General features: G+C 28.7%; 1 protein-coding gene across 1 annotated transcript in view; it reads left to right on the top strand.

The window, feature by feature from the left end:
• Positions 1–25312, top strand: part of LOC129916542 (serine/threonine-protein kinase 32A) — a 125250-nt gene that overhangs the window by 76576 nt on the left and 23362 nt on the right. The window contains exons 2-3 of the mRNA XM_055996546.1: positions 14624–14875; positions 20340–20395. Of these exons, the coding sequence (XP_055852521.1) occupies positions 14821–14875; positions 20340–20395 (111 nt within the window). The 5' untranslated portion in view covers positions 14624–14820. The remainder of the gene's footprint in view (positions 1–14623; positions 14876–20339; positions 20396–25312) is intronic.

Raw genomic sequence — 25312 nt, 5'->3', positions numbered from 1 at the left:
CAAATGTGTTTAACTTTAGGTTATTATCTATCAAATAAGCTATAGAAGATTTTTGTATCTCTAATAGTTTATTTTTAATTTTGAATTGAAATTTTTGCCTGCGAAAGTGCGAGAGTGGAACGTTAGAAAATGGCGTCACTTTTTTGTGGTGGCTGCCATGGTTCGTCGATTTATAAGACGTTATCACGTCAAAAAAGATATCAAAATTTTTTAAATGCAGTAACAAAGAATAACCAATGCCCACTGATTTCAATAGTTTTCTTATGACCCGTATGCATTGCGATTTGGATACGAATATCTTCTAAACGGTTAAAGCAATCAATTTGATGCTAGGGAATTTTTTTGTAGAACGTTCGAGCTCCTACAAGAATACATCTTGTTAATTTGAAAATAATGAAGTTTCAGTGAATTGGAAAATTTTTAAAAGTAAAAATTGTTTTTATAATTTTTTTTTAATTTTGACCTCGAATATCTTTAGAATGGTTACGTTAATGAAAAAAAGTTAATAAGACCTTTTTTGTGGAGCAATCTCTTTCCTACAAGAATATGTCTTGCGCGTTTGATTATTATAATTTTTCAAATTGTTACAAAATTAAGAATAAAAAACCAATTTTTGAAGATTTTCTCGATTTTTGGACCTCAAATATCTACTAAACGGTTAGATAATTGAAAAAAGTGTATACCACCTTTTATGTAGAGCGTTCAATTTTCTACAAGAATATGTAAAAAAATTTACTAAAAAGTCAATTAATAAAAAAATGTTTTTTTTTTTATAGAAGCTTGATGTAAAAATGGAAAATTGCGAAGCGGAGGACCTTTAAAGAGCTCATATTTGGTGGGTATATTCTAGAGGTGTCTAGCAATCGATTTTTCAGAGTACAAAATCGAAAAAACGAATTTCGATTTTTTTGACCCACCCTACTGTATACATATACTGTATATAGTAGGGAATCCTCTACAGCCTATATTCAACGGACAATCAAAATGCTTCTAATGGTACTGCATTTGTTCAATAATAATAAGTAGTTCAAAAGTTATGAAGGAACAAACATACTCACATGCATACAAACCAGTTAAATACATAACCCCTCATTCAAAATCAAAACCTTGAATAACATACCTACTTAAATGTTCAGAAGCACATATTTTATCAATTTTTAAGTATGGTATTGAATTTGATTTTGACATTTAAAGGAGTTAATTCAATGGAACGTCATCAATTTCAAAAATTTTATCTCTCTCAAATTTAGGGTTGAAAATCATTTCTAAGTGACTACATACTTCAAATCAACAATGTCGTTAAAAACAACACCCACATATGTACATTCATTCATAATGCTTTCTGTTTCGAAAAGGAAAGCCTAAAAACACTGCCACCAACATTTTAACTGTCTCAGACATGAAACGAACCAAATCGGAAAGCATATTAGGTGTTTCACTTTCCACCAAAACCAACGCAACCCAACGCGGCAAACCCTACAAGTGAAACAAGAAGATTGAATTCTGAGCATTGTTGTAATCGAAATCCTTGATAAAAAAACAGTGAAAAGAAAGTAGGTAGAACAAAAAAAAAAATACATTCCTTTTGAAATCTGGCACTGGTACAAACGAATTTGTATTTTTTGTTGATGATTGTGTATCCCTTTAGAAATGCTAAGATCCTCTCTGCTTCTACTTGTATTTTTTTGTGGTTTTATTTCCTTTTTTTGGCAGAAAATTCAAATCAACGTTTTTTTTCAAACGAATCTTATGAAAACAAAACTTTTTTTTCCGGCACTCTCTTATAATAATAAGACCCTCGCAGTATCCTTTTTGAAGAGATAACAAACAAAAAAAAAGAAAAAGAAATAAAAACAAAAACGGGTTGAGTCCTTGAATCCTTATAATATTTTGTCTATAATCAAGAATAAATCAAAAATAAATCCGATTTTATATCGAGAATCGATTCACTCGAGGATAAAATAATATAAGTTAACATCAACTTTATTCTCTATCATCGCATCGGATTTGAGAGGTGTTTTTTTCTTTGTGATTTGAGAAGGTAAGGTAATATTTATTATGTTATATACCAAAATTATCTTAGAGAGATATTGATGTTGGTTGACGTTGTTGAATTTATGACATTTACATTTGCTATTTGTAAGAAAAAGAAAAAAAAAAAACGGTTTTCACTTCACTGAGCTGAATGTTAATTTAACACCCTTGAGAGAGAGAATCACTCGTATTTTATGATAAGATTTATTATTTTTTTTTTGTATTTTATGCATATTTCCATTATGAATATGTACTATGTACTTACATTCCTACTTTTATCGAAGGTATGGTTGTTGAGAATAATGTAGAACCTATATGGAGTGACATGACATATTGATATAAGAAATGACAAGTGACATGAGGAGGATGTGAGGAGAGTTGGGATGATCGATATGGTTCTTGAATTACGTTTTCAATACAAAATTGAGAACTGCGGCGCGGCGGTGAATCGAATGAATTGAATGGCAGACCTACTTTACAAGAAGTAAGGTGTGGTATATGTTCACAGAACATTATATTTAGGTTAGTTTCTTGCTGCAAGTAGTTTTGAATTAATAAAATTGAACATACCTGCATATGCATATATTAACTATACATATACGTGCTATGTTAAGTTCTATACATATATATTTCCTGATTTATGTACGTCTTAAGACATTTAACGTTTAGATGGATTCTCTTAATAGTGAATAGGAATGAAGAGGAGAAATTTAAAATAAATACATAATTTAATTTTTACCTTTGAAAATTTGGTATATGATTCATAACATACAATCAAAATATTAAAAAATATTTATGGAAAACAAAATTCTTGGAGCTGTTTAAAAACAAAAAGTTTCTAATAGGTACGTAAAATTTTTTGAAAATTTTTCAAAAAAAAATTAGGTATTACCTATGTTGTTTTGAAGAAAATATTTTTTTCGCATATTCAAACGAATTAACCACAACAAAAAAATTCATTGATCAGTTATTTTTAAAAACTACAAAATTGAAATTTTCTAAAATTGTTCCCTATTTTTAAATTAATACATATTACTAAAAGGTTTTGTATACAAAATTTCATTGATATCGGTTAAATGGTCTACTTAAAAAATGAGAAATCAAGAAAACGGGTCTATGGCAGGTACCGGTAATAATGGTGAAAAAAAACTTCACATGGCCTAAATTATTAAAACCATTTTTGAATATTTTTTTAAAATATATCCAAATTAAAATTTTACCTTACATAACCTTTATGATACTGAGTTAAAAAATAGTAATATTCGGGCCCATAGTTTTGCATTTATTTATTAAAAACATACACTATTATTTGAATCGTTTATTTCAGAAACGACATAAGTCCATGAGCATAAACTTTTCAGGAGCAACAAAAAACTGTTTTTTTTACTTAAAATTCCACAACACTTCAAATTTAGAGTATGCCGAGTTATAATCTAGCCTAAGATGCATTTAGAAACCTTTAAAATACAAACTTTTTTTTAGGTCTTTGCGGGTTTTTAAGCCTTTAAAGTCGGTGGACTTATGTCGTTTCTGAAATAAACGAAATTTTTGTTTTTATTTAGCTATAGTTTTTGAACCCTACTTTCGATTTTAATAAATTAAATAGCCTTTTTATAGATGTATAACTTAAAGGCTTGCGTGTCATGATGTTTGCCAACAAAATTTAAAACTGGTAAAATGTCATATTATTCAAGAGTTAAAAATGCTGCCACCACCAGAAATCTGGCTATACCTTTTGAATCCTGAGTACAATTTTAATGAATTTAATAGATATAGATAGAGTAATTCTTTACCTTTTTATAGATATATAACAAAAGGGGGTGCGTGTCAAGATTGCTGTCAAAATAATTTAAAACTGGTAAAAAGTCATGTATTTAACAGTCAAAAATGTTGTCACCGGGTGAAAATTTTCCATATATCTTGAACCCTTTTCTTTCAGTTTTCGTATTTTGGGGGGTCTGACATACTTAATTTTTTTCAGAAGATGAATAACTATATATAAATGAGAAATTTCCAAACAAAAATTTTTGGAAAAAGTGGACTTATGCTGTTTCTGAAATAAACGATTCATTTGCAAGTACTTGCAACATTATGAAACACATTCCTTTACCACGAAATGTATCTACCCCAGTGCCCACCCGGTTTTCAAATGGCAAAATTTGAAAAAATTGTGTTTTTGTAATTTCAAAATTCAATATCTCAAAAATTTTGCACTTTTGAGCAATTTTGATTATTATTAATTTGAATTCAAAAAGTCAAAGTCCATTAGAAAAGCATAATTTGGTTTTGGAAAAATCGATCTTAAAAGTCGTTTTTTGCTTTTTTCAATTTTTCTCAAAATAGTTTTTCTACAAAGTCTTTAATAAATAGTTTTAATATCAAAAACGGCATTCTAAGCTGATCAAAAATCAAATATTTTATCGGTAACCTTTTTTGATTGAAAAATATTTTTTTTTCAAATTAAATTCGTCAAAAATGCAAAAATTAATATTTTGCTGAAAAAATAGCAGTGGGTAAAAAACATGGGAAAAGATGTTTTTAAAAAAATTTTGTTAAAATCCAACTATTTTTATAAAAGATAAATAACCAACAAATCACAATTTTGTTGCATTTGAAAATTTTAAGCATGCAACTTTTTGTAGTTTGAAGGTATGATCCAATATTTTTGGACTTGAACTTTGATAACACAACATTGCGCCAAAAAATTCAAAGCTAGTAATATTTCTAATAAATCAGAGCCTTAAACCATCTTTGTGGGCAGAATAGCTTCAAAGATATTCATATTACACTTCAAATAACTGCATTTTAGTCAAAATCTAATAAATCCACAATTTGAAATAAAATGCACAAGAGTGCATCTGAAGCATATGTCAAAGTTTTTAGAACACAAATTTTTAAAACCACGTAGACTATTGTTCATACATAATTTGGCATATTATTTATTTGTAATGAAAACACTGGTCAACAAAATTGAACTTTGTTTTTGCCACAAGAACCAAGATATACTTTTCTAAAGGTTTTTGATGTGCTGAACTCGAATCTGAAGTCAGAAAAATTTGATTGGCCTCCGTTTTTGAGATACTACCGTTATAAAATGCTAAAAAACGTAATTTTGGCTATTTTTGAGCTTCTGTTTTTATGTGGGGTAATTCATTATAAACAAATTTGTACCAGTGATTATAAGAACAGATATTCTTCTTTCAAAAACTATTTAAAATTTCCCGATATCTCTTTAATTGCTCGAGATATCTTAAGTTTCAGTTAGTAAGCCAAAGAGAAACTAAATTTAATCTAAAATTTAAGTCCCTGGTCATAAAATTTTTGCCACAAGAACAAATATATACTTTTCTAGAGGTTTTTGGGTCGCTTAACTCGAATCCGCAATCAAAAAAATTCTATTAGCTTCCGTTCTTGAAATATAACCGTTATAACGTTTTGCATTTTATAACGGTTATATTTCAAGAACGGTGGCCAATAAATTTTTTCTGACTACGGATTCGAGTTCAGCAGCCCAAAAACCTTTAGAAAAGTATATTTTGGTTCTTGTGGCAAAAAAAGTTTAATTTGGTTGGCCAGTGCTGTTTCTGGGTCAAAGACCACTCCTTAAATTTTAAATATCTCGGGCAGTAAAAGAGATATCGGAAAGATTAAAACATTTTTTGGAAGGATTAAACCAGTTCTTATAGGCACCTTTACAAATTTTTTCATAAGGAATCACCCCACATAAAAACATTACCTCGAAAACAGCCAAAATGACATTTTTCGGCATTTTCTAACGGTAATATTTCAAAAACGGAGGCCATAAAAAAATTTCTGACTTCAGATTCGAGTTCAGCACATCAAAAACATATAGAAAAGTATATTTTGGTTCTTGTGGCAAAAACCTTGTTGACCAGTGAAATAAATAATCTAATGTCGTCTTCCATTTGCCAACTCGCAGTCACTTATCTGAATGTCTCATAAAAAAGAAAATGAAGAGTGAAAAAATGGAAAACTTTCAGATTTCATGTTTTGGTAAGCTTTTGAATCAGATATACATTTCGATTACATATTTTGAATGTATGATGGATTTAAGAATTTTGGAATGCAGAATAAATTAACTACAGGAAAAGAATAATAAACTCAGAATTTAATGTCATTAAAATTTAAAAATCTACTTTTATAAAAAATAAAAAAAAAAAATGAATGAATTTTAATAACAAGGCTTTATACCTACCTTATATTTCGGTTATGACTGAAATAAATTTCTGCGCAGAAATTCAATTATTTTTGATACTCTTTTAGCAATAATTCACAAACTTCAAAAACATTCGTTAAGGCTGCAAGGAATTAGACTACCTATAGTTTACTTTATAAGGAAACACATGAATTTCAATATTCAGCTCGAGATCTATTTCAAAATCCTTACATATGTACGCCATTAATCTTTCCGCCAGAGATCTGTTTATTTTTTCTTTTGTCTTCGTTGACTGTAATATGCATTTGGATTCCGACTATCAAAACTGAAATATAAACTTTCTGCTTTTTTAAGTTTAGTGTTATAACATATTGGTTTCTCTGTGGTTTCAGACAAAGGAGTGTAATAAAGTTTTGCAACTTGTTAAGAAAATGCTACTTTTTGTTCTTATATTGGAAATTTTCATTTGGAAACAAACTTTTTTTTGTACATGTGAATGCAAATGTATCTCTTTTGCCTGCTGTGACTTTCCAATCAATGCCCAAATGATGGACTATACGAACTTGCACGTTCTCCTCTAGGCTTGAATAACCCAAAATTTGTCGTGGAGAAAAAAATTCATTTTTAGCACGAGTTAAACCGCACGCAATTATTCGTAAAAAAAAAACAAAAAACAATATTCTCTGCTTAGTAATTATTTTTCAAATGCCAACCCTAATAAAACCCTTTTTTTTTGTCTTTATAAATTGCTAGCAATTCAGATCCTTTTTTTGCTATCGGGTTAATTTATTCAAACCAAACATTAAAAGAACAAAAAATTTATTCCCTATCCTTAACCGTATTCACCTAGAATCCTTGGATTAATTAGGGAGAAATATATAAATATGTTTTGTTGACCTTGTCCAAAAAAAAAATTTTAATTCTAAAATAAATGAACCTCAAACCTTATGGTTTTGAGAATACAATTTTTCAAGCTGAAATTGATTAAGTTTTGGGGCATTGGATTGCCCTTTAGCTGTTAAATCATGCTGAATATATTTGTGTACGACAAACAACAAATCCATCTTATATCCTTCCACGAATTCATCATCATCAGCTCAATATAATCCTTTCGCTTTATTTGTCGTATTCTAGGAAGTTTTTTTTTTTTTCTTTTTGATTTGAAAGTACCAGCATCTTTTTACTTGCGATATAGGTACTATAGGGCAAGTTTAGGATTCGTAAAAAAAATCGAACTCGAGATAACAATTTTACATGACATTACGATGATGGAGAATGCCAAAAAAGTGGGTCCGGCAATTCTGTCTGTCTGTCTGTCTGTCTGTCTGTCTGTCTGTCCGTCTGTCTGTCTGTAAGAACCTCGAGCTACATCCTAAACTACTGAAGGGATTTTCTTTAAACTTGGTAGTTAACAGTTTTGAGTGATTCCCTAGAGGAGAAATTGAAGTTTTTTTTTTAGGACCAAAACTAACGGTACCTGTCATATAACGGAAACAGAAAAGTTGATTTATTTCAAAAACGGCTCTAACGATTTTGATTAAAATTTTTCTGCTTACTGTTACAGATAAGAGCCTTCTTTGACAATAAAAAAAATATTTTTTGTACCGTTATCAACGGTACCTGCCATAGAACGGTTTTTTTTGATTTATGAATTTCTCATAAACGACATAACAGATTTCGACTAAATTTTTAATACAGAAACGTTTAATCAATCATTATTTAAAAAAATTTAAAATTTTTCAAAAACCACACTTTTGGATTTTTAAAAAATATTTCAAATTTTTTTTTTTGAAAATCAATTTTTTAGAAACGAGTTGGTGAAAAAATTTGAAATTTTGTTTTTATGTGTAAATTAATTATTTATTCAAAATTGCATATCAACTTTTTTTTTGAAAAATGTTAGAAAATTTTTATATATAAAAAATTATTTTTTAAAAAAACGGCTCTAACGATTTTCGAAAATTTTTTTTCTAAAAATTCCTTTTTATACTAGAAATAAAATGGCATACTTTGTTTTTTGTAAAAGATCATTTAAAACGGTATTTTATTATTTATAAAAACGGATTTTATTTTTTTTGTACCACTAACGAAATTCCGTGAAAATGTCAAATTTTCCCTAATTTTGTTCAATAAAAAACTTTAACATTAGAGTAACTTTTACCATAAGAGCAAGTACGTGCGACCCCAGTCGTGCAATTTATTTTTATATTGATTGATGTTTTATTTTCATAATTTGTGTAAAAAATTGAACTGCAAAGTTAGGTACGTCTGAATTGCTAACCCTAACATCAATTTTTTTTTTCTTGGTAATTAGGATTTGTTGAAGATTCTGTTAAAGGGGAGAAACAGAAATTCAAACACATCATTAGCATAGTGCTTCTGATTCTGGCAATTTGGATGACTGAATGAGAAATTTGTGTACCCAACTATCGTTGATTTTTTTAAGGTTATTCAAAGGTAGTGATTAAAACACAACCAAAGTTCTTCAAGAAATTCAAATTTCTCTACAAAAAGAATTGAAGGTTTTTAAATGAACAACAACTTGTGCGTTTGTTTACAGGCTGGATTTATAGCTACATATATTTCACAGGAACCAACACGATATTGAAATCTTAACACAAACATAACTTTTAAAAAAGCTACACTAAATAAATTATTAAATATTAAATAAAAACAGTTAAAATGAAATACACGACTGGGTCGCACGAATTTGCTCTTTGAATTCAAAGGCTAAAATGGTACGACTTTTTATATAGAAAATTCATTTTTCACAGGAAAAGAAACAGATGCATTTTTACAAAAATATATGTATTTATAAATTCGTAAGAGCCGTTTAAAAAAAAAATTATTCTTAATTTTCTGAAAAAAAAATTTATAAAATAGTTATATCATTTTATAGGAATTATTAGTGAGCACGTAAAACCAAAATTTCAAAAATATTCAATGTCCGTTTTGGCAAATTTGATTTAAAAAAAAAAAAATCAATTTTTTTTTTTAATCCAAAAATTTGTATCTTATATGAAGGAAGACTTCATTTCGTTTACAGAAAGCATATATTTTTATAACAATTCAAAAATTTAACGGGTGTGACATATTTTTGAGAGGGTGTGTGACAAATGGTGTATGAAAAAACATATCTATAAAATGTAAACATTAAACAAAAATCAATAACTTTAAATTTAAAAAACTAAAACACTATTTACATAATAAATAATTCATTTGGGTCCGAACTCCGAATCTGAGCATAATTTACTCTAAATTTTTTGAGCAGATTATTTTAATTTTGGATAAAAATAAGTGTCCACCGGCAATATTTTTAAAATAATACATGCTTTGAAAGCTTTAAGAGTGTTAATTTTTCCCATATTTTCCGCAAAAACGCTTCATTTTTTAAATTGATTAATTTTTAATATGCAATTATTAAAGTAAAAAGAATGAGTATTTGAATAACATGATTTAATTTCTTATACTTTCACTTTTATATTTTGTTTACGTGGAGTTACTCTATAGTCTATAGTATACATTTCTACATTTTCACTATATTCAATTATTGGCAAAAATATAAACATCAAATACCTATTAATTTGACTTAAAATTATTGCCTGCTATTTGTATATTCACGCCAATATTTTTCTCATTTTACAAAACTAAATTTCAAGTTAATGGCATATTTTAAAAACCTTATTAAAAAAGCTAATCATCGAAATGTATTAAGTTTTCAAACTTTTAATTAAAGTTTACTGCAAATTTGGTTTGATGCCTTTGAAGTGCAGAATTCATAACACTAAACAGTAAACACATACATCAACATACCCTCCAACCTTACTCTTTTTGAAAGCTTAAGGTATACACGTTTACTTCTCTTCCTACATTTTTAAACACAACATTTTACAGAATCGTATAAAATTTGGAAAGAGTCCTTTCAACAACTCCATAGCCTTTCGGATTAGTTTGCTTTTTACTTTTACTTTTACTGTGCTTTGCCATAAAATTCGACAAAAATAAAAACAAAAATAAAACATTCTCTGATCCTTCATGTTTTTTTTTTTTTTTTTTTTTTTGGCATTCGTTAAAATACTATTAGCTACTTACCCAAAGGATTTTGAGGCTTAGTGAATCAGCTTTTATAAGGAAAAAACAAAAATAATCATTTACAAGAGGCGTTGAGCTCATTCATTGCCATTCCATTCTACAAGAACTGTTTTGTGTTTCATTACATCCGGGTTTTCAAGAATAAATATGTACCTCTACAAAGGGCATAAAATAAAAGCACTTTTCGTAACGAAATAATAATGATGATGATAACTTCGAGACACGAATGATGTTTGTAGAGGCACTAAATTTTTTTTTTCAACTTTTTTTGTATACGATTTGAATGGTTTCAAAAACAACCTAAGAGAAAAATTTAATTCTTGGAATTTAGTGTTGCAAACAAAATTTAGGGAAGCTTACCAAAAAATAAAATGCTTATTTTTTTTTGTTTGGTTATTCTTGGAATTTAAACAGAAAATGTTTATTTTGTTTGTACGGTTAGGCTTGCAAGCAAAAAAAAAAAAAATAAATCCTGCAGCAAGAATTTAATTTGCAACTTTTTCACAAGCATTTTAACTCCAGATTTTAGGGATGTTAGCTTTTAAACGTTCATATTTATTAATTTTAGTGTCGCTTTAAATCAATTTATTTAAATTCTGATACCTAACCGATAGGGAAACAGTGTAAGAGCAAAAAAAATTTGCCTTAAAATATTGAACATAACTTTTCTGAGAATATATTTCGCCTCTATCTTTTTGCTAGGCACTATTAGAAGTCGGACCAAAGACATATTTAAAATGAAAGACATTTTTTAAATGAAAAAAAAAAAAAAAAATAAAGCAAAAAATGTATATGTCGATTTCCCGGGTTTACATATTAATCGCGATCCGAAAACAACAAAACTCAAAATTTAATAAAAAATAAATATTTTTTTTAAATCGAAAGGTAGAGTTTTTTGAAATTTTCTTTTTGATTTAGGTATATTGAGGCTTTAAATTTTTTTTTGTGCGTTACGTTAAATCGAAATAGTTGAGTAACTATAAGCAAATTTATTAGAGAACCCGGCCGAACGCTCTGATTTTGATGATCTTTTTTTCAAAAGTCGGTAATTTAAAATACTTTAACCTCTATAGGTTAAAAATTTATTTGTTTTTTTTTAAATTAAAATTATATTTTTTAAACCATTTTTTTTTTTAAATTTCATAAAATAAATGATACCAAAAGATTCTCTAGGTAATTTAAGAAAATAAAATGCATGATTGGGTCGCACGAACTTGCTCTTAGAGTTAAAGTTGCTTAAATTTTTAAGACTTTTTACATACAAATTTGGAAAAAAAATAAAATTCGTTTTTTAAAAAAATAAAATAAAATCTGAAATCAAATTGCCCTCCAAAACAAGTATGCAGTTTTGATTGATATATTAAGATGCATTTTTGGACAAAAAATTTTCAAAATCGTTAGAGCCGTTTTTTAAAAAACTAGTTTTTTAAAAATTATTTTTTGGAAAAAAAGTTTAAAAATAAAATTGGTATGCCATTTTGTAGAAATCACTAATCAACATCTAAAAACGAAATTTCAAAAAAATTCAATGTACCGTTTTCGAAATTTTGATTTTTCAAAAAAAAATTTTCAAAATTTTTTTAAAAATCCAAAAATAATTTTTTTGGAAATTTTATTTTTGTTTTATATTTAAATTATATAAATTCTTTTTCACAAAAAATTTCGTTGAAATCGTATAAGCACTTTCGGAGATAATCGGATTTGAAAAAAAACATTTCCATGCAGGTATCGTTAATAATGATTTTCAAAAAAAAATGTTTCATTAAAAGATAGACCTTAGCTTAAAACTAACGTTTAAATTTTTTTAACAAAATCGTTGGAGCCGTATTCGAGATATTTCAATTTTACAAAAATCGGTATATGGCAAGTACCGTTATTTTTGGTCCAAAAAAATTAATTCCAAAAACCCCTCTGGAGAGTCGTCAAATAACGCTACATACGAAGTTTGACATCAATCGGTCCATCCGTTTAGGCTGTAGCTTCGTTTACAGACAGACAGACTGACAGACTGACAGACTGACAGACTGACAGACTGACAGACTGACAGACTGACAGACTGACAGACTGACAGACTGACAGACTGACAGACTGACAGACTGACAGACTGACAGACTGACAGACTGACAGACTGACAGACTGACAGACTGACAGACTGACAGACTGACAGACTGACAGACTGACAGACTGACAGACTGACAGACTGACAGACTGACAGACTGACAGACTGACAGACTGACAGACGGACTTCCGGGACTTACTTTTTTGGCATTCTCTACCATCGTAATGTCATGGAAAAATGTTATCTCAACTTTTTTTTTTACGAATGCATAACTTGATATATAGTACCTACCTATATCGCAAGTAAAAAAAATATATGGGAGTAAGGGACAATCTTCCATCGTTTAAGCGATAAATGCAATTTTCTTAAAAGCTGACTTCCAACACAAAAAAGTATAATGAACACAACGGCAACACCTACAACAGCTACAATACTTACATTCACGTTTTTAAAAAGCCAGAATCTCATTTCTATCTGTAAAATTTTAATCCACTAAATTTAATCAAGAGTTTTTGAAAGAATGGTCCCCAACTTAGAATTTTGGAAAAAAACGTTATTAAAAAAATTTTAAATGACTTTTTACAACTTTTTCGTAGTAATTTATGAATCCATTTTTAAAAAATATTTGGAAAAGGTAATATAATTACAGTGTTGAAAAAAAATTTAAAATTACTGCAATTACATTGGATTGTTTTGATAAAAAACTGAATTTTTACATTGAAATAATTGATTTTCTCAAAGACTTTGGCAAATAAGAACTTTTAACTTTCAACAATAAGGGCTATTGAATGAAGAAAAAATATCCATATATGTATATAAATGTTGAACTTAAAAAAAAATAAGTTAATTTTTTTTTCAAAAGTTCTATTATAAAAAGTTAATCGAAAATGGAATACTTTTTAATTTCAACACATTTTCTCAAAACGGATCGGACGATTTTGAAAAAAAGTGTTTTTTCTTAAAAATCATAATTTCACATTTTGCATGTTTTCCGGATGCACCAAGGCGTATACCTATACGTGCTATTTTTAATTGGCTTTTCATTTGCAACCGCGCTTCAAAGAGTAAAAGAGGAGAAGACGTTTTAAAATTGCTAGGCAGTTTATTCAGCGATGGCTCTAAACCAGAAAAGCTCGTTCGCCTGTGCAGGATGACAAAGCAAAATTCACGCTGCTGCTCCGTCATGGTCGGTGATGTGCAGGGTCGGTTTTGTGATCATCGAAGAGGGAACGACAAAAATGGGTTTAAAGTTTAAACCAAGTATATGCATGCTGTCCCCAAAAAGGACACTCAACCTAGGGCCATCATAAAGCAACCTTTTTGAGAGAGTCACTGACTTATTATAATTATTATTTTTTGTACGTCTCGTCGTTATTTGGTCTGTTGTCCAATTTGTGTCCACTTCAATTAACATTGAATCAAAACTGAATTAAAAAAAAATCCTTTCCAGTTCCATCGCAATGGGCAAAATTCCTAACAAAAGTATTTTTTTTATTCGAAAGTAGGAATAGAATACAATTTAATTGAAAAGAGCAAACGAAATATAATGAAACAGACTAATTAACAAAAAGTATTTTGGTTAATGTAATTAACTTTCCCTCCAAAAATTCTTTTGAACATTCCATCGATGTTATTTGATTTACATGCGAATCTTGATGTATAGGGAGATGGAATTCAGGAATGAAGTTAATAAGGGTCAAACGTTGTATATTCGGTTCCAAATTTCAAGGCCCTGTTTTTTTTTTTTTAGGTATAAACATTTTGCCTTCTGCAGACATTCATTGGAAAGAAAAGCCTTAGCTAATGTTTTGAAAAAAAAAAGGTAGAGTATAGTCACGAAGTTACGATGCCAAAAAACTCTCAACTACAGGGATTCATTCCGCCTGAAACTTATTAATGTAAGACTTAGGGACTGTACAAATGAGAAAAGTTTCTTGATGAATGTATTTTGTTGTCTGAATTTTAACAATTTAATATAATTTCGTTCTTATTTCTGACGCTCACTGTATAAATTAATTTGAAAATATGATTTGTAAATGGAGTGTAAGTCTCTCGGTGGGGATATCGTTCTATTTAATCCCTGCTGAGAGCTCCAACATTATATGTGCAATGATGCAAATCACCTATATATTTTGTGCAATATTACGCAGATACTACAGTACATTAAGCAAATTATCCTCTTTTTTTTTCTTCAACTTTGCCTCCTTCAGATATTCAACCCTCAACTAACACAAACATATTATTATTATTGCATTTTTCAGCCTTGTCATCATCCTGCAGCAACAACGGTAATGACATCATATAGCTGAGCAAATAAATTGCATCAATGTTGAGGATTAACTTAAAGTATAACAGCGCATTTTTCGCCACCAATTGGCCCCGCTGATGGTTTCCTGTTGTAAGGACACACAGACGAGTGCACAATTGAAGGTTTCATCCTTTAAACAGCAAATGCACCATGGGAGCAACTTCATCCTCACGAACAGACGCCAGTTTGCTTTCCGATGAAGATGGTAAGACATTTTTGTATTTGTTTTTCGTTTTTATGGTAAAAAAAAAATATCCTTCTTTTCATTTCATTTTGTTGCTCTTTTAAATTCTTCTTTATTTTTTTTAATACTACTCCACGAAAAGGATTCATTTCTTTAATTTAAAATAAAAAATGTATTTTAACTTTTAATTTTCCCCCATAGGTATACAATTTGGTTAACATCAAGGTTTTTCAACTTAATTAGTCAATGTTTGAGCCTATATGAGACTTTGTTATTTTTTTTTTAATATAATTCTCATTATGATGAGCTCGGGTTTGGTATTTTCGAACGAAACTGCATGCATCATTTAACAGGATGTGAATGGTTGTTAGTATCTGCAGTTCAAAATTATTCAAAGTGTTTGTGTTTGTTCCATGATTCGTGCGATAATGATGAAAATATAACAAAAGGGTAGTTATGAAAATAGGCTAATTTTCAATCCGATTTAATTACAAACAACTCGATGCTTCGATATTAAGTGCACTGCATGCATTCGAATATTTCCAACAAACTATAATACTGAAACTCGAATACACTCTCGGAAACGGGCTAAAATTTATTGATTTTTAGAGGGTAGAATATATTAACATTGTAGCAACCTTTTCACGAATGTAATGTGCAATATAGATTAACCTTTGCAATTTGCAGTTAGTAATTGAAGTGAGCTCAAAAAAGTCAAGGGGACAAAATAAATGGTAGTTAATGATAAAGATGGAAAAATCATGCAAATCTTCTTAAGGTATAAAAAAGTTAAATAAAATATTTTTTTATCTGAAAGAGCAGAATGAGAACTTTATCTTCAATTCATCTCTTTCAGATAAGAAAATATTCTTCTTCTTATAACCTAAGACCCTAAGACGATTTGCTTGATTTTTCCATGTTTCAGATTTTGTGTCTTTTTTTCAATTTTCTTAGGATTTTCATTTCGAAGGTTTCACTTCATAAATATGTTCACAACAAGGTAGACAGCAAAAGCATACAAATAAAAAATCAATAGATCTTTCTTTTTTTGAATTTTTTTTTAAGCTAAGTACAATCTTTAAAATATTTAATAATATTTATAACTAACTTAGACTAACTAAATCAAATTTTTTGTTTGTCAGGTGTCTTTTATGTTGTATTAAGTTAAGACCGGTCCCTGAATTCCAGTAAAGTTTCTTTGCGGTAATCCTAAATTAAAAACCAAGCTCAAACTATACGAGAGAAGAAGGCAAAATAGAAAAGGCAAAGGGTTTAAGATGGAGGTGTTCACAAGAGGGCTTAGGACGGGAATGGTTAGAGCAATGGGGTTTCCGGCTAAGTATGACAATTTGCTATATGAAATCAGTGTTAGAAAAATATAAATTGAAAAAACAAATGAAATTCAAAAATATAGATATTTATTGCTATAACATAAAAAATTTGCATTAAAAAAAAAAACTTTTATTGCAACTGAAAAATATTTGCATTAAGGAAAATATTTGCTGCAAATAAAAAAATTTTGCATAAGAAAAACTGCAAAATATTTATATTGAAAATAAAATTTTTAATGCATCTACAAATAAATAAAAAAATACTGCGAAAAAAAATTCAAAGTGCTGTATTTCAAGAAATGTTTGACCTACAAAATTGTAACTGTCCATTGTTTTTCTCGGCTATATTAAAGTAGAAAAAATGTTCGAAAAAATCGTGGTTTTGTGCACACCAGTTAGCACATGTAAAATCAGATCGGTCCAGTTTATTGAGACCTTAACGAAATTTTTCGTATGAGGTAGGATTATGAAAAAAATTTGAAAAATAGAAGAGTTCAAACCAATTACTTGGCCATGGAAAAACGAATTTTCTTACTTGTGTTCAATTGAACAGGTAGGAACACTAAATAAAACTGCAAAACACACTTACTTAAAAGAATCAATTATCATATTACATAAACAAAAGTAGTACCTATATTCGGTTTGGAATCGTTATAAAGTGCTTAAAGTAATCTACCGAAATTTCCTGGCAAGGTGCCTATTAGCTAGTGAGCAGGGTAGCGGCATTTTGTTTCTTTCCACTTTATGGATCTTTATAGATTTATTTTTATAACCTACCGAAAAAAAGGTTTAAATTATAAATTCTTTTAACCAGTGATAGCAGAGTAACTAAAGCAAATTATTAGGGAACCTGGCCGAACAGCTCTGATTTTGACGTTTATTTTTTCAAGCGTAGGTAATTAAAAATACTTTAAAGTCCATAGATTAAAAATTGCCGATGTTGCCGTATTGTTTTTTTAAAATTAAAATTAAATTTTTTTTTAACAAAACCAATTTCATAAAACAAATGATAGAAAAAGATTCTCTGGGTAATTTAAGGAAACAAAATATAAAGGTGTAAGGGACAATCTTCCATCGTTTAAGCGATTAATTCAATTTTCTCACAGTCTGACTTCAAACACAAAAAAAATATTTTGAAAACAACGGCAACACCTAAAATATTTCAAAATACATTTTTAAAAAGCCAGAAGCTCATTCTTATCTCTTAAATTTAAATCCACTAAATTTAATTAAGAGTTTTTGAAAAAATGGTCCTCAAACTCAGAATTAAAAAAAAATGTTATTAAAAAAATTTAAAATGACTTTTTTCCAAACTTTTTCTAATAAATATGAATTTATTTAAAAAAAATTTTTGGCCATAAATATTATCAGTTGAGTTCCGAAGCAGAAAAGGTAATATATATCACACTTTTGAAAAAAAAAAAAAATTAAAAATTACTTCAATATCAATGGGGTTTTTTTTGTGATAAAAACTGAATTTTTGCATTGAAATAATTAATTTTCTCAAAGACTTTGGTAAATAAGAACTTTAAATTTTTGCTATTTTACTTTCAACAGTAAGGGTTATTAAATGAATAAAAAATAATTTTATATTTAGATGTTGAACTTTAAAAGAAAAAAATAAGTTAAATTTTTTTTCAAAACTTTTATTAAAAAAAGTTCTTCTAAATTGAAATACTTTTTAATTTTTTTCATAAACCGTAATACATATTGAAATTGCCTTTTATCATGGTATAAAAAGAGAAGGTATGATCATTAGAAAAAACTCAGTATCGAGAACTGTCAAAACTTATGGCTACTTAAGGTTTTGACAGCCCAGCCCATTGAAATTGTTGTTGTAAACAAATTTATCTTGGACATTGTTGTTGCTTTTGACTTTGCCAAATGCCAAACGTCAAAACCTTATTACCCCATTTTGTATGATGGTGGCTCTAATGATCATACCTTGTCTTTTTATACCATGGCCTTTTATAATTTCAAATCATAATAAATGTTGCCAAAAAAAATTGAAAAAAAATGCATTTTATATTACGAAAAAGTTTAAAAACCACATGTTAAAATTTTTTCAATAATTTTTTTTTTTCAAAATCTGAGTTCAGTTACCATTCTTTCAAAAGCCGTTAATTCAATTAACTTTATTTTAATTTTACAAATATTACTAAGCTTCTAGCTTTTTAAAAATGTTTATTTAAATATTGTAGGTGTTGCCGTTGTGTTCAAATATTTTTTTTTGTGTTTGAAGACAATTAATAAGAAAATTGAATCTATCGCTTGAACGATGAAAGATGGTCCCTCACTCAATTATATTTTTTTCCCTTGAATTTCCTAGACAATCTTTTTGCATCAATTAATTTATTAAATTTAAAAGAATTTTTGAAAAAAATTTTTGTTTGTTCACAAAAATCTTCAATTAAAGGAGAATGGGCAAGTTTGTATGAAACGTGGACGTTACGCGGCCAGGAATGAATTTGTTATTTTTTGATGTAATTAAGGTTTACATATATTGTGCAGAAGTTTTATCCATGTGACGTGTTTCAATAACGGATAAAATGCATTTTTGCATTTAACACTTTATATATGTCTTAATGTTAAAACTCAATTGTGTATTTTAAGTGCAAATATTATTTTCTGTCATTTTCCCTAAGCCTGAAGACCTTTATCTTGAATATCCAACCACTAGAACCCAAACTATAAGCATTTTAAAACAACAAATTCAAGCCTATTTATAGAGTTTTGTTGTTCATTTTTTTGTTACTTTGAATTGTTTGAAAACTTTCGAACCTGAAATGGTTGTCTTAAAAATCTTATATTATGAGTTCTATTGGTCGGATTTTCAAGATTAATGTCTTCATGCTCAGGGAAAATGACAGAGCATCATATTTTATATTCCAAATAAAAATATAAATCAGTTTTTCCTTCATACATTGAACAATGCATTAACAATACTAATACTGCATTATCTTGCATTCCTAACACAATACAGCGAAACGTCCATAGTAAAAATTTTTCCTGGGCTATAATTCTTTCATTTGATACCAATTTTATTGATGGCCGCTCAACGGCCAAAATGCCCATTCTCCTTTAAAAAATCAAAACGGCAACACCGGTGATTTTTAATCTATAGACTTTTAAGTATTTTTAATTACCGACGCACGTTTGAAAAAAAAAGATCATCAAAATCTAAGCTGTTCGGTCGGGTTCCCTAATATTGCCAATTTTTGAGCTTTAGTTACTCCACTATGAAACATTTTTAAATTTTTTAAGGAGCAATACAATGTGCCTCATTGATCTTTTCGACTCTCAAGTCTTGAACATAATCAGACCTATTTTTTACATGAGTGTATGATACTCATACAGAAAATAAAATGATATTTTTAACGCAGTTATTATTATTTCAAAGCTTCCAGGAATAAAGTAAGGTTAAAGTCTTTACGACAAAAACATAAAAAATGAATAATTCAAATTCAAAAACACGTGTATTCCAACCAAGAACAGTTTTCTTAATTCAAGGAATCACAACAGTAAGTAAGCAACTTCCAGTTTGCGATATCATTTCCATGAAATTTATCTCTGTGTTATCCTTTCTCCAAAGTTTTTCACGTCCGTTTTAACTTTTGCATTACGGTCTTTTTTTCTGAAGAAAAGCATACAATATTCAGGATGTAGAACGGCATGAATAACTTTGGAGAAATAAAAGCACAGACCTCAATTCATCGAATTTGTATGAAACACAAAAGATAACGCTGGTAAAAATTAAAAAAAAATATTTTTAGCTTGTGTATGTGAATGTAGACTCTTTAATGAATATGCATTCCTATCTTAATATGCTAAAGAAGTGCCAGAAACGAAGCTAAATTTACTGCCTTAAATACAGTTTAAGTAAATTTTTTTTTTTAAGAAAGGTCTTTCGAGGAATGGCTGCAAAAAGACGCACACTTTTACGACCTAAATTAAATCTAAGGTTCTTAGTGAAAGTTTGATTTATTTGAATCTCTTTTAAAACTTTTTTCTATTCCCTGACTTGTCCCATCTGTACTATCTTGTAAGCCAATCTAGCATTATTAAATACAAACACAATATTTCAACACCTTTACCTTTAAGATAAAATATCATCAATTATCTAATTTGTACTTGTTTGTCTTTTTCATTTTCAGTCAATTTTGATCATTTTCAAATTCTGAGGGCCATCGGAAAGGGAAGCTTTGGCAAGGTAAGTTAAAAAAAAAAATATAAAAAAAAAAAAAAAATGCACTCTTAACTACAGTCTTTTCTTCTTTAATTATTAATCACTTCATTTGTGAGAGTGTTTGAATTTGAGAGGTAAAATCACTTCGAAAGCAAGACAATAATCGTATTACTTTGCTTTTTCTTCTCCTCAGAGCCCGAAGGCTACAAACATTGAAATTACTTTATACTCCTCCGTTCATCTACTCCTCTCCTTGGATTTAGATCCATCCTATACAAAATGCAAAAAATACAAAATAAGTCATTATGAATAAGGACGTTAAAAGTGTGGGGGGTAGTTTTTGTATCTATATATATTTTTTTTTTTTTATTTTCAAAGACAAAAGAAAAAAAATATAAACGCGTAAATGTCATTTTAACAGCTTTTTTGTAAAGACGCTGAAAGTGTCCTTTGTTTTATTTCATTAATTCGTTTTGTTTTAGTTTGTGTATATCGTTGTCGCGTCGCGAAGATATTTTTCTTCTTCTTTCAAAAAAACATTATCCTTGACCCTGAAGTACGAGTAACAATAAAGATAAATGTTCTTTATGTTTGCAGATGAAATACAATTTTTCGCTGAATAGAAATAGAAATGAGATTTATTTTTTTGTTGGGGACGGAAGTTTACAATGTAATTTGCCTATAAAGATACACAGTTAAAGTTTTTCTGGTAATCATCCAGCATCGATTTAAAACTTATTTTCCACTTTAATTCTTAGGTAGGCACTTACATTTAAGCTTTCGTCAAATCCGATTAGAGGAAACAAAAAAAAGTTTAGTTAGATTGGCAATTGCAGAATTTAATTTCCTTTTACCCTTTTACAGTCTAATGAAATAGCAGTTAATCTTCGGCATTAAATGCGATTTTGTTATACGTCTGCATTATTACTCAATACTCACTTAGGATGCCACTTAAAATAATCAGGGCGCTGGTGGTTGGTGGACTAAGATTTGAACAAATAAACCTCTATGTCTAAAGTTAATCAGGGCGTATAGGCAGTTGAGGTATTTATCCATTTGTGCACCTTTTTAGTTGGCTATAATAAGTTGGCACCCCCAAATATTTTTATTTTGTTTTTAAAATCCCTAGGTTAACTCAAGATAGCCCAACTTTTTTTTTTCGTTAGCCCAATTATGAAGGAAAAAGCTTTTTTTTCAAAAATCTTAAAAATCTAAATGTGTTTTTTTTAGTGTATTTAATTTTTATGGTTTAATATGTTTTTTTTTTTGTTCAAAGAAGAAAACAAATTATGCAGCTCTGAGTCAAAATTTTGTTCAGACAGTTCTATTTTTCAGTGATTGATGATTAAATTAGAGGAAACTAAGAAAGTCACTGTGGTGTATGCGTAACTTTTGTTGGGAATTCTGAATTCCCTTTGGACAGTGAATTTTGAAAAAAAAAAAATGGAAATTTTTAACAATATATATGATACCATATTTTAGTTGACATAGAATGGTTATAATTTAATCTATTGTAAAATAACATTTGCACAGATGTTTTGAATGATATTTCTTTATTTATGACAGTTTAAACACAAAGTGATCTAAACTAAACAACTGCATTGCTTTACTGCAAATTTCAATTTTATTTGTAAAATCATATAATTAAGCTCTCTGATATTCCTGTTTGAAACTATAGGAACAATGTAAGTCTTCTATGAAGTTAAATCACAGAAAAGTTAATTTCAATTAAATATTCTTAATAGTTTATTACCAAAAATCAGCTTTAAAACTTTAAATACCACTGCGTTACCCAGATAAACCACAATGTTACCTTGATTTGTAAACAATTCGATCCAAATTTGGGTTTCAAACTTTTAAATGTAAATAATGTTAATTTTATAACTCAATATCGTTTTTCTACTCTAAAAGGGAATTTTTGTAGGCACAATTTTTGTATGGCAAAAAAGTTTTTTGCCATTATTTTTTAACTTAAGGTTGGCTAACGACCACAGTTTTAATTCAATAAATAAAATCATAGATAACGCTGTGTAACACTCAAAATATATGCGAGCGGAGACCTTTCACGTTTTGTAGAGTCCCTCACACCCCCAAAATCTGGAGTTAGGGGCAAAAAACGGTTTTTTGGACCTTCACCCATTGAAAAAATTCTGATAGAAGATAATTATACCTTTTCAACAATGTATAAAATATATGATTCAGTTAAACCACCTAGAATTTATAAGCTGTCAAAGTTCAAAAATTCAATTTTTTTCGTCATTTGCCCAACTTCGACATTAATTTAATGTATATGTTTTCAAAACAACATGCTGTTTTAAATAATATTCATTTCGAAATGAAACGAGCTATTTTTTATGAAAATCAGTTCAAAATTGGCTTAGAAAAAAAAAATTTAAGATTTCAACCCAGGCACAGAAATTCGAACGATTGGGCGCCAGGATTTGATAACGGTTTTTTGTAGAGGATTTCAATAGAATCATTTTTTTACTATGGGAGGGGGGTCTATCTCCCCCCTTTAGTAGGGAAGGACAATTTTCTAAAAAAAAAATATTAAAAAACAACGGCAACACTTACATTTATAAGTGATACCATTTCCGAAAGGCAGAACTGTACCAATTTTTTTTTTAATAATCAATTTCAAAGTTAAAAATAGGCGAAAAAAATTTTGAAAACTCATTAATTACTATTTTTGTCCAGACTTTCAATTTTAATAAAAAAAAATTGACTCATGCAGAAAACTGCCTCAATTGATTCCTTATCGAGCAGTGAAAACTATATGTTTCTATGCCTTCTAGGTTTTGAGAAAATTGAAAAATAATTTTATCAGATTTTTCTGTTTTTCAAAAATTTGTTTTTATTTTTTTTTTATTTTTCAATTTCAATGGGTGAAGGTCCAAAAAACCGTTTTATGCCCCTAACTCCAGATTTTGGGGGTGTTACGGAGTTTTTAAATAACGTTTCGTAATCAGTGCGACAAGCTCTACAAAACGTGATAGGTCTCCGCCCGCGTATATTTTGAAACCTGATTTTTGTAACACAATGTAATTTTTTCGGTTTCTGTTACGAAAAAAAGTTTTTTTTTATATTTGAAAAAAAAAACCGACTAACGTTGAGAAAATGAACCATAGTACAAAACCAATAACTGTATTAAAAAAAATTATTTTATGTGATATAATATAATTCCGTTACAATAAGGGTGTGCTACCGAAAAAAAATGTTGGGCTATGCTGGGCTAACCTTAGGAAAAACGAAATTATGTGAAAACATAAGAAAATGTTAACCGGATTTTTTCGGTTTTTTGAACTCCCGATTTAAACGTTTACAAAAAAAAAAAAAAAACAAAAAAAGTAAAAAACTGAAAACCCTCATGACTCTCATTCCCTTTCTCAACTAACCCAACTAACCACACAATTATAAATTTGTATTCATATTAAACTCACGTTAGCACGGTTTAAAACCGACGGGTTCAACCGAACGGAAAACCGTGTACTACTCAAGTAGCACACTGGTGTATAATTTGGTGTAAATTCATTAATTTTGGTGTAAAATTGAGGAAATTGAAAAAATATGGTGTATTTCTCAAAATTAGTGGTATAAAAATTATACCACTGTCTTTTCTGTGAAAAATTTCAACATTTTTTTAAGATTCTGTGCAAAAAATACACCGATATTCAGTTGTTTTTATAATATACCATTAATGGTGCATAAAATTATTCGATTGTGAAATCAACCAAAACGGTATATTTTGTATACTCTCTTTGGTGTAGGAAGCACACCCTGTGGACATAAAATTCATCAGAATGCATAAATGGGAGACGCCATATTTTTCAATGGCCGCCATTTAAAAAAAGAAGACAGAAATTAATTTTTTACTATAATAGTATATTTATTGACCTAATTATCCCGTATTCTTGTTTTTTCCATTCGGTATATTATATTATAAAAGAACTTTTCTAAAAAAATGTAAAAACAACAACAAAATTATAATTTTTGAAAAAACTGATTTTTAAAATCGAACAAAAAAATCATTAATTCAGTGACATTTTTGAGGCGCTTGATTTTTAGAGGGGGTAGTATCTAAAATTAGTAGACAGAATGTGTTTCGTTTTTAAATTAGGTAAACAAATTCATATTTAACCATTACTTTCTTATGGCAATATTATGAAAGTGAATAAAAGTTCATTTTCATTTATTTCATAAGAAATGGTGTGAATTAGAATTCATCAAACTGTTTGAGGTAAAAAATAAACTTTGGTTCAAATTTTAAATCAGAATAATTTAAATTGTGTATTTTATCCATAGATTTATTGTGTATTTTTCAATTTCAAAGGGATAATTTTTACCAAAAACGAGATCATTTAATATACCACTAGCGCCTTTTATACACCAAAATCGGTATATTTTTTTAACCACCGGAGTTTTTTATATACGAGAAAATGGTGTATTTTTTATATTCAAAATGCATATCACGAAAGTGCAAAAAATACACCAAATATTTTGGTGTATTTTAGACTTTTGTGCTACTTGAGTAACAATCGCCATCCCTACATAAAATGAAAAAGGAATACTTGGGCTCTATCCCAGTATGATAATGTCTCACTTAATCGCAAAGTCATAAGACTCAGTTTATTCCGAAAATGCTGTCATGAAGGATAGGACTTTGAAATATTCTGTAGCAAAAATTGCCTTACCTCCTTTCGCCTTTAGCTTGTCTTAAAATTAAAAGTATAATTTATTTTTCATTCAAATGGGTGAAATTTCTTGGAACTCTTTTGTATCCTAATCGAGGTTTATAGGGTAATTGCGTTAGAGATTCCTCGCCTTTTCAAATATCAACTTGTTTTTTTTTTTTTTTGTAAAATTTAAGGGCATTAAAAAAATTTGTCGAAGGAATATTCTTTGTTATGTTTTATTAGCTTTTATTCTTATTTAAAGAAATAA

The sequence above is a fragment of the Episyrphus balteatus genome, chromosome 3 (assembly GCF_945859705.1).
Source record: "Episyrphus balteatus chromosome 3, idEpiBalt1.1, whole genome shotgun sequence".
In the NCBI taxonomy this organism is placed as follows: Eukaryota; Metazoa; Arthropoda; class Insecta; order Diptera; family Syrphidae; genus Episyrphus; species Episyrphus balteatus.
Note: the sequence above shows the minus strand (reverse complement) of the source record. Positions and strands in the feature narration are given on the sequence as shown.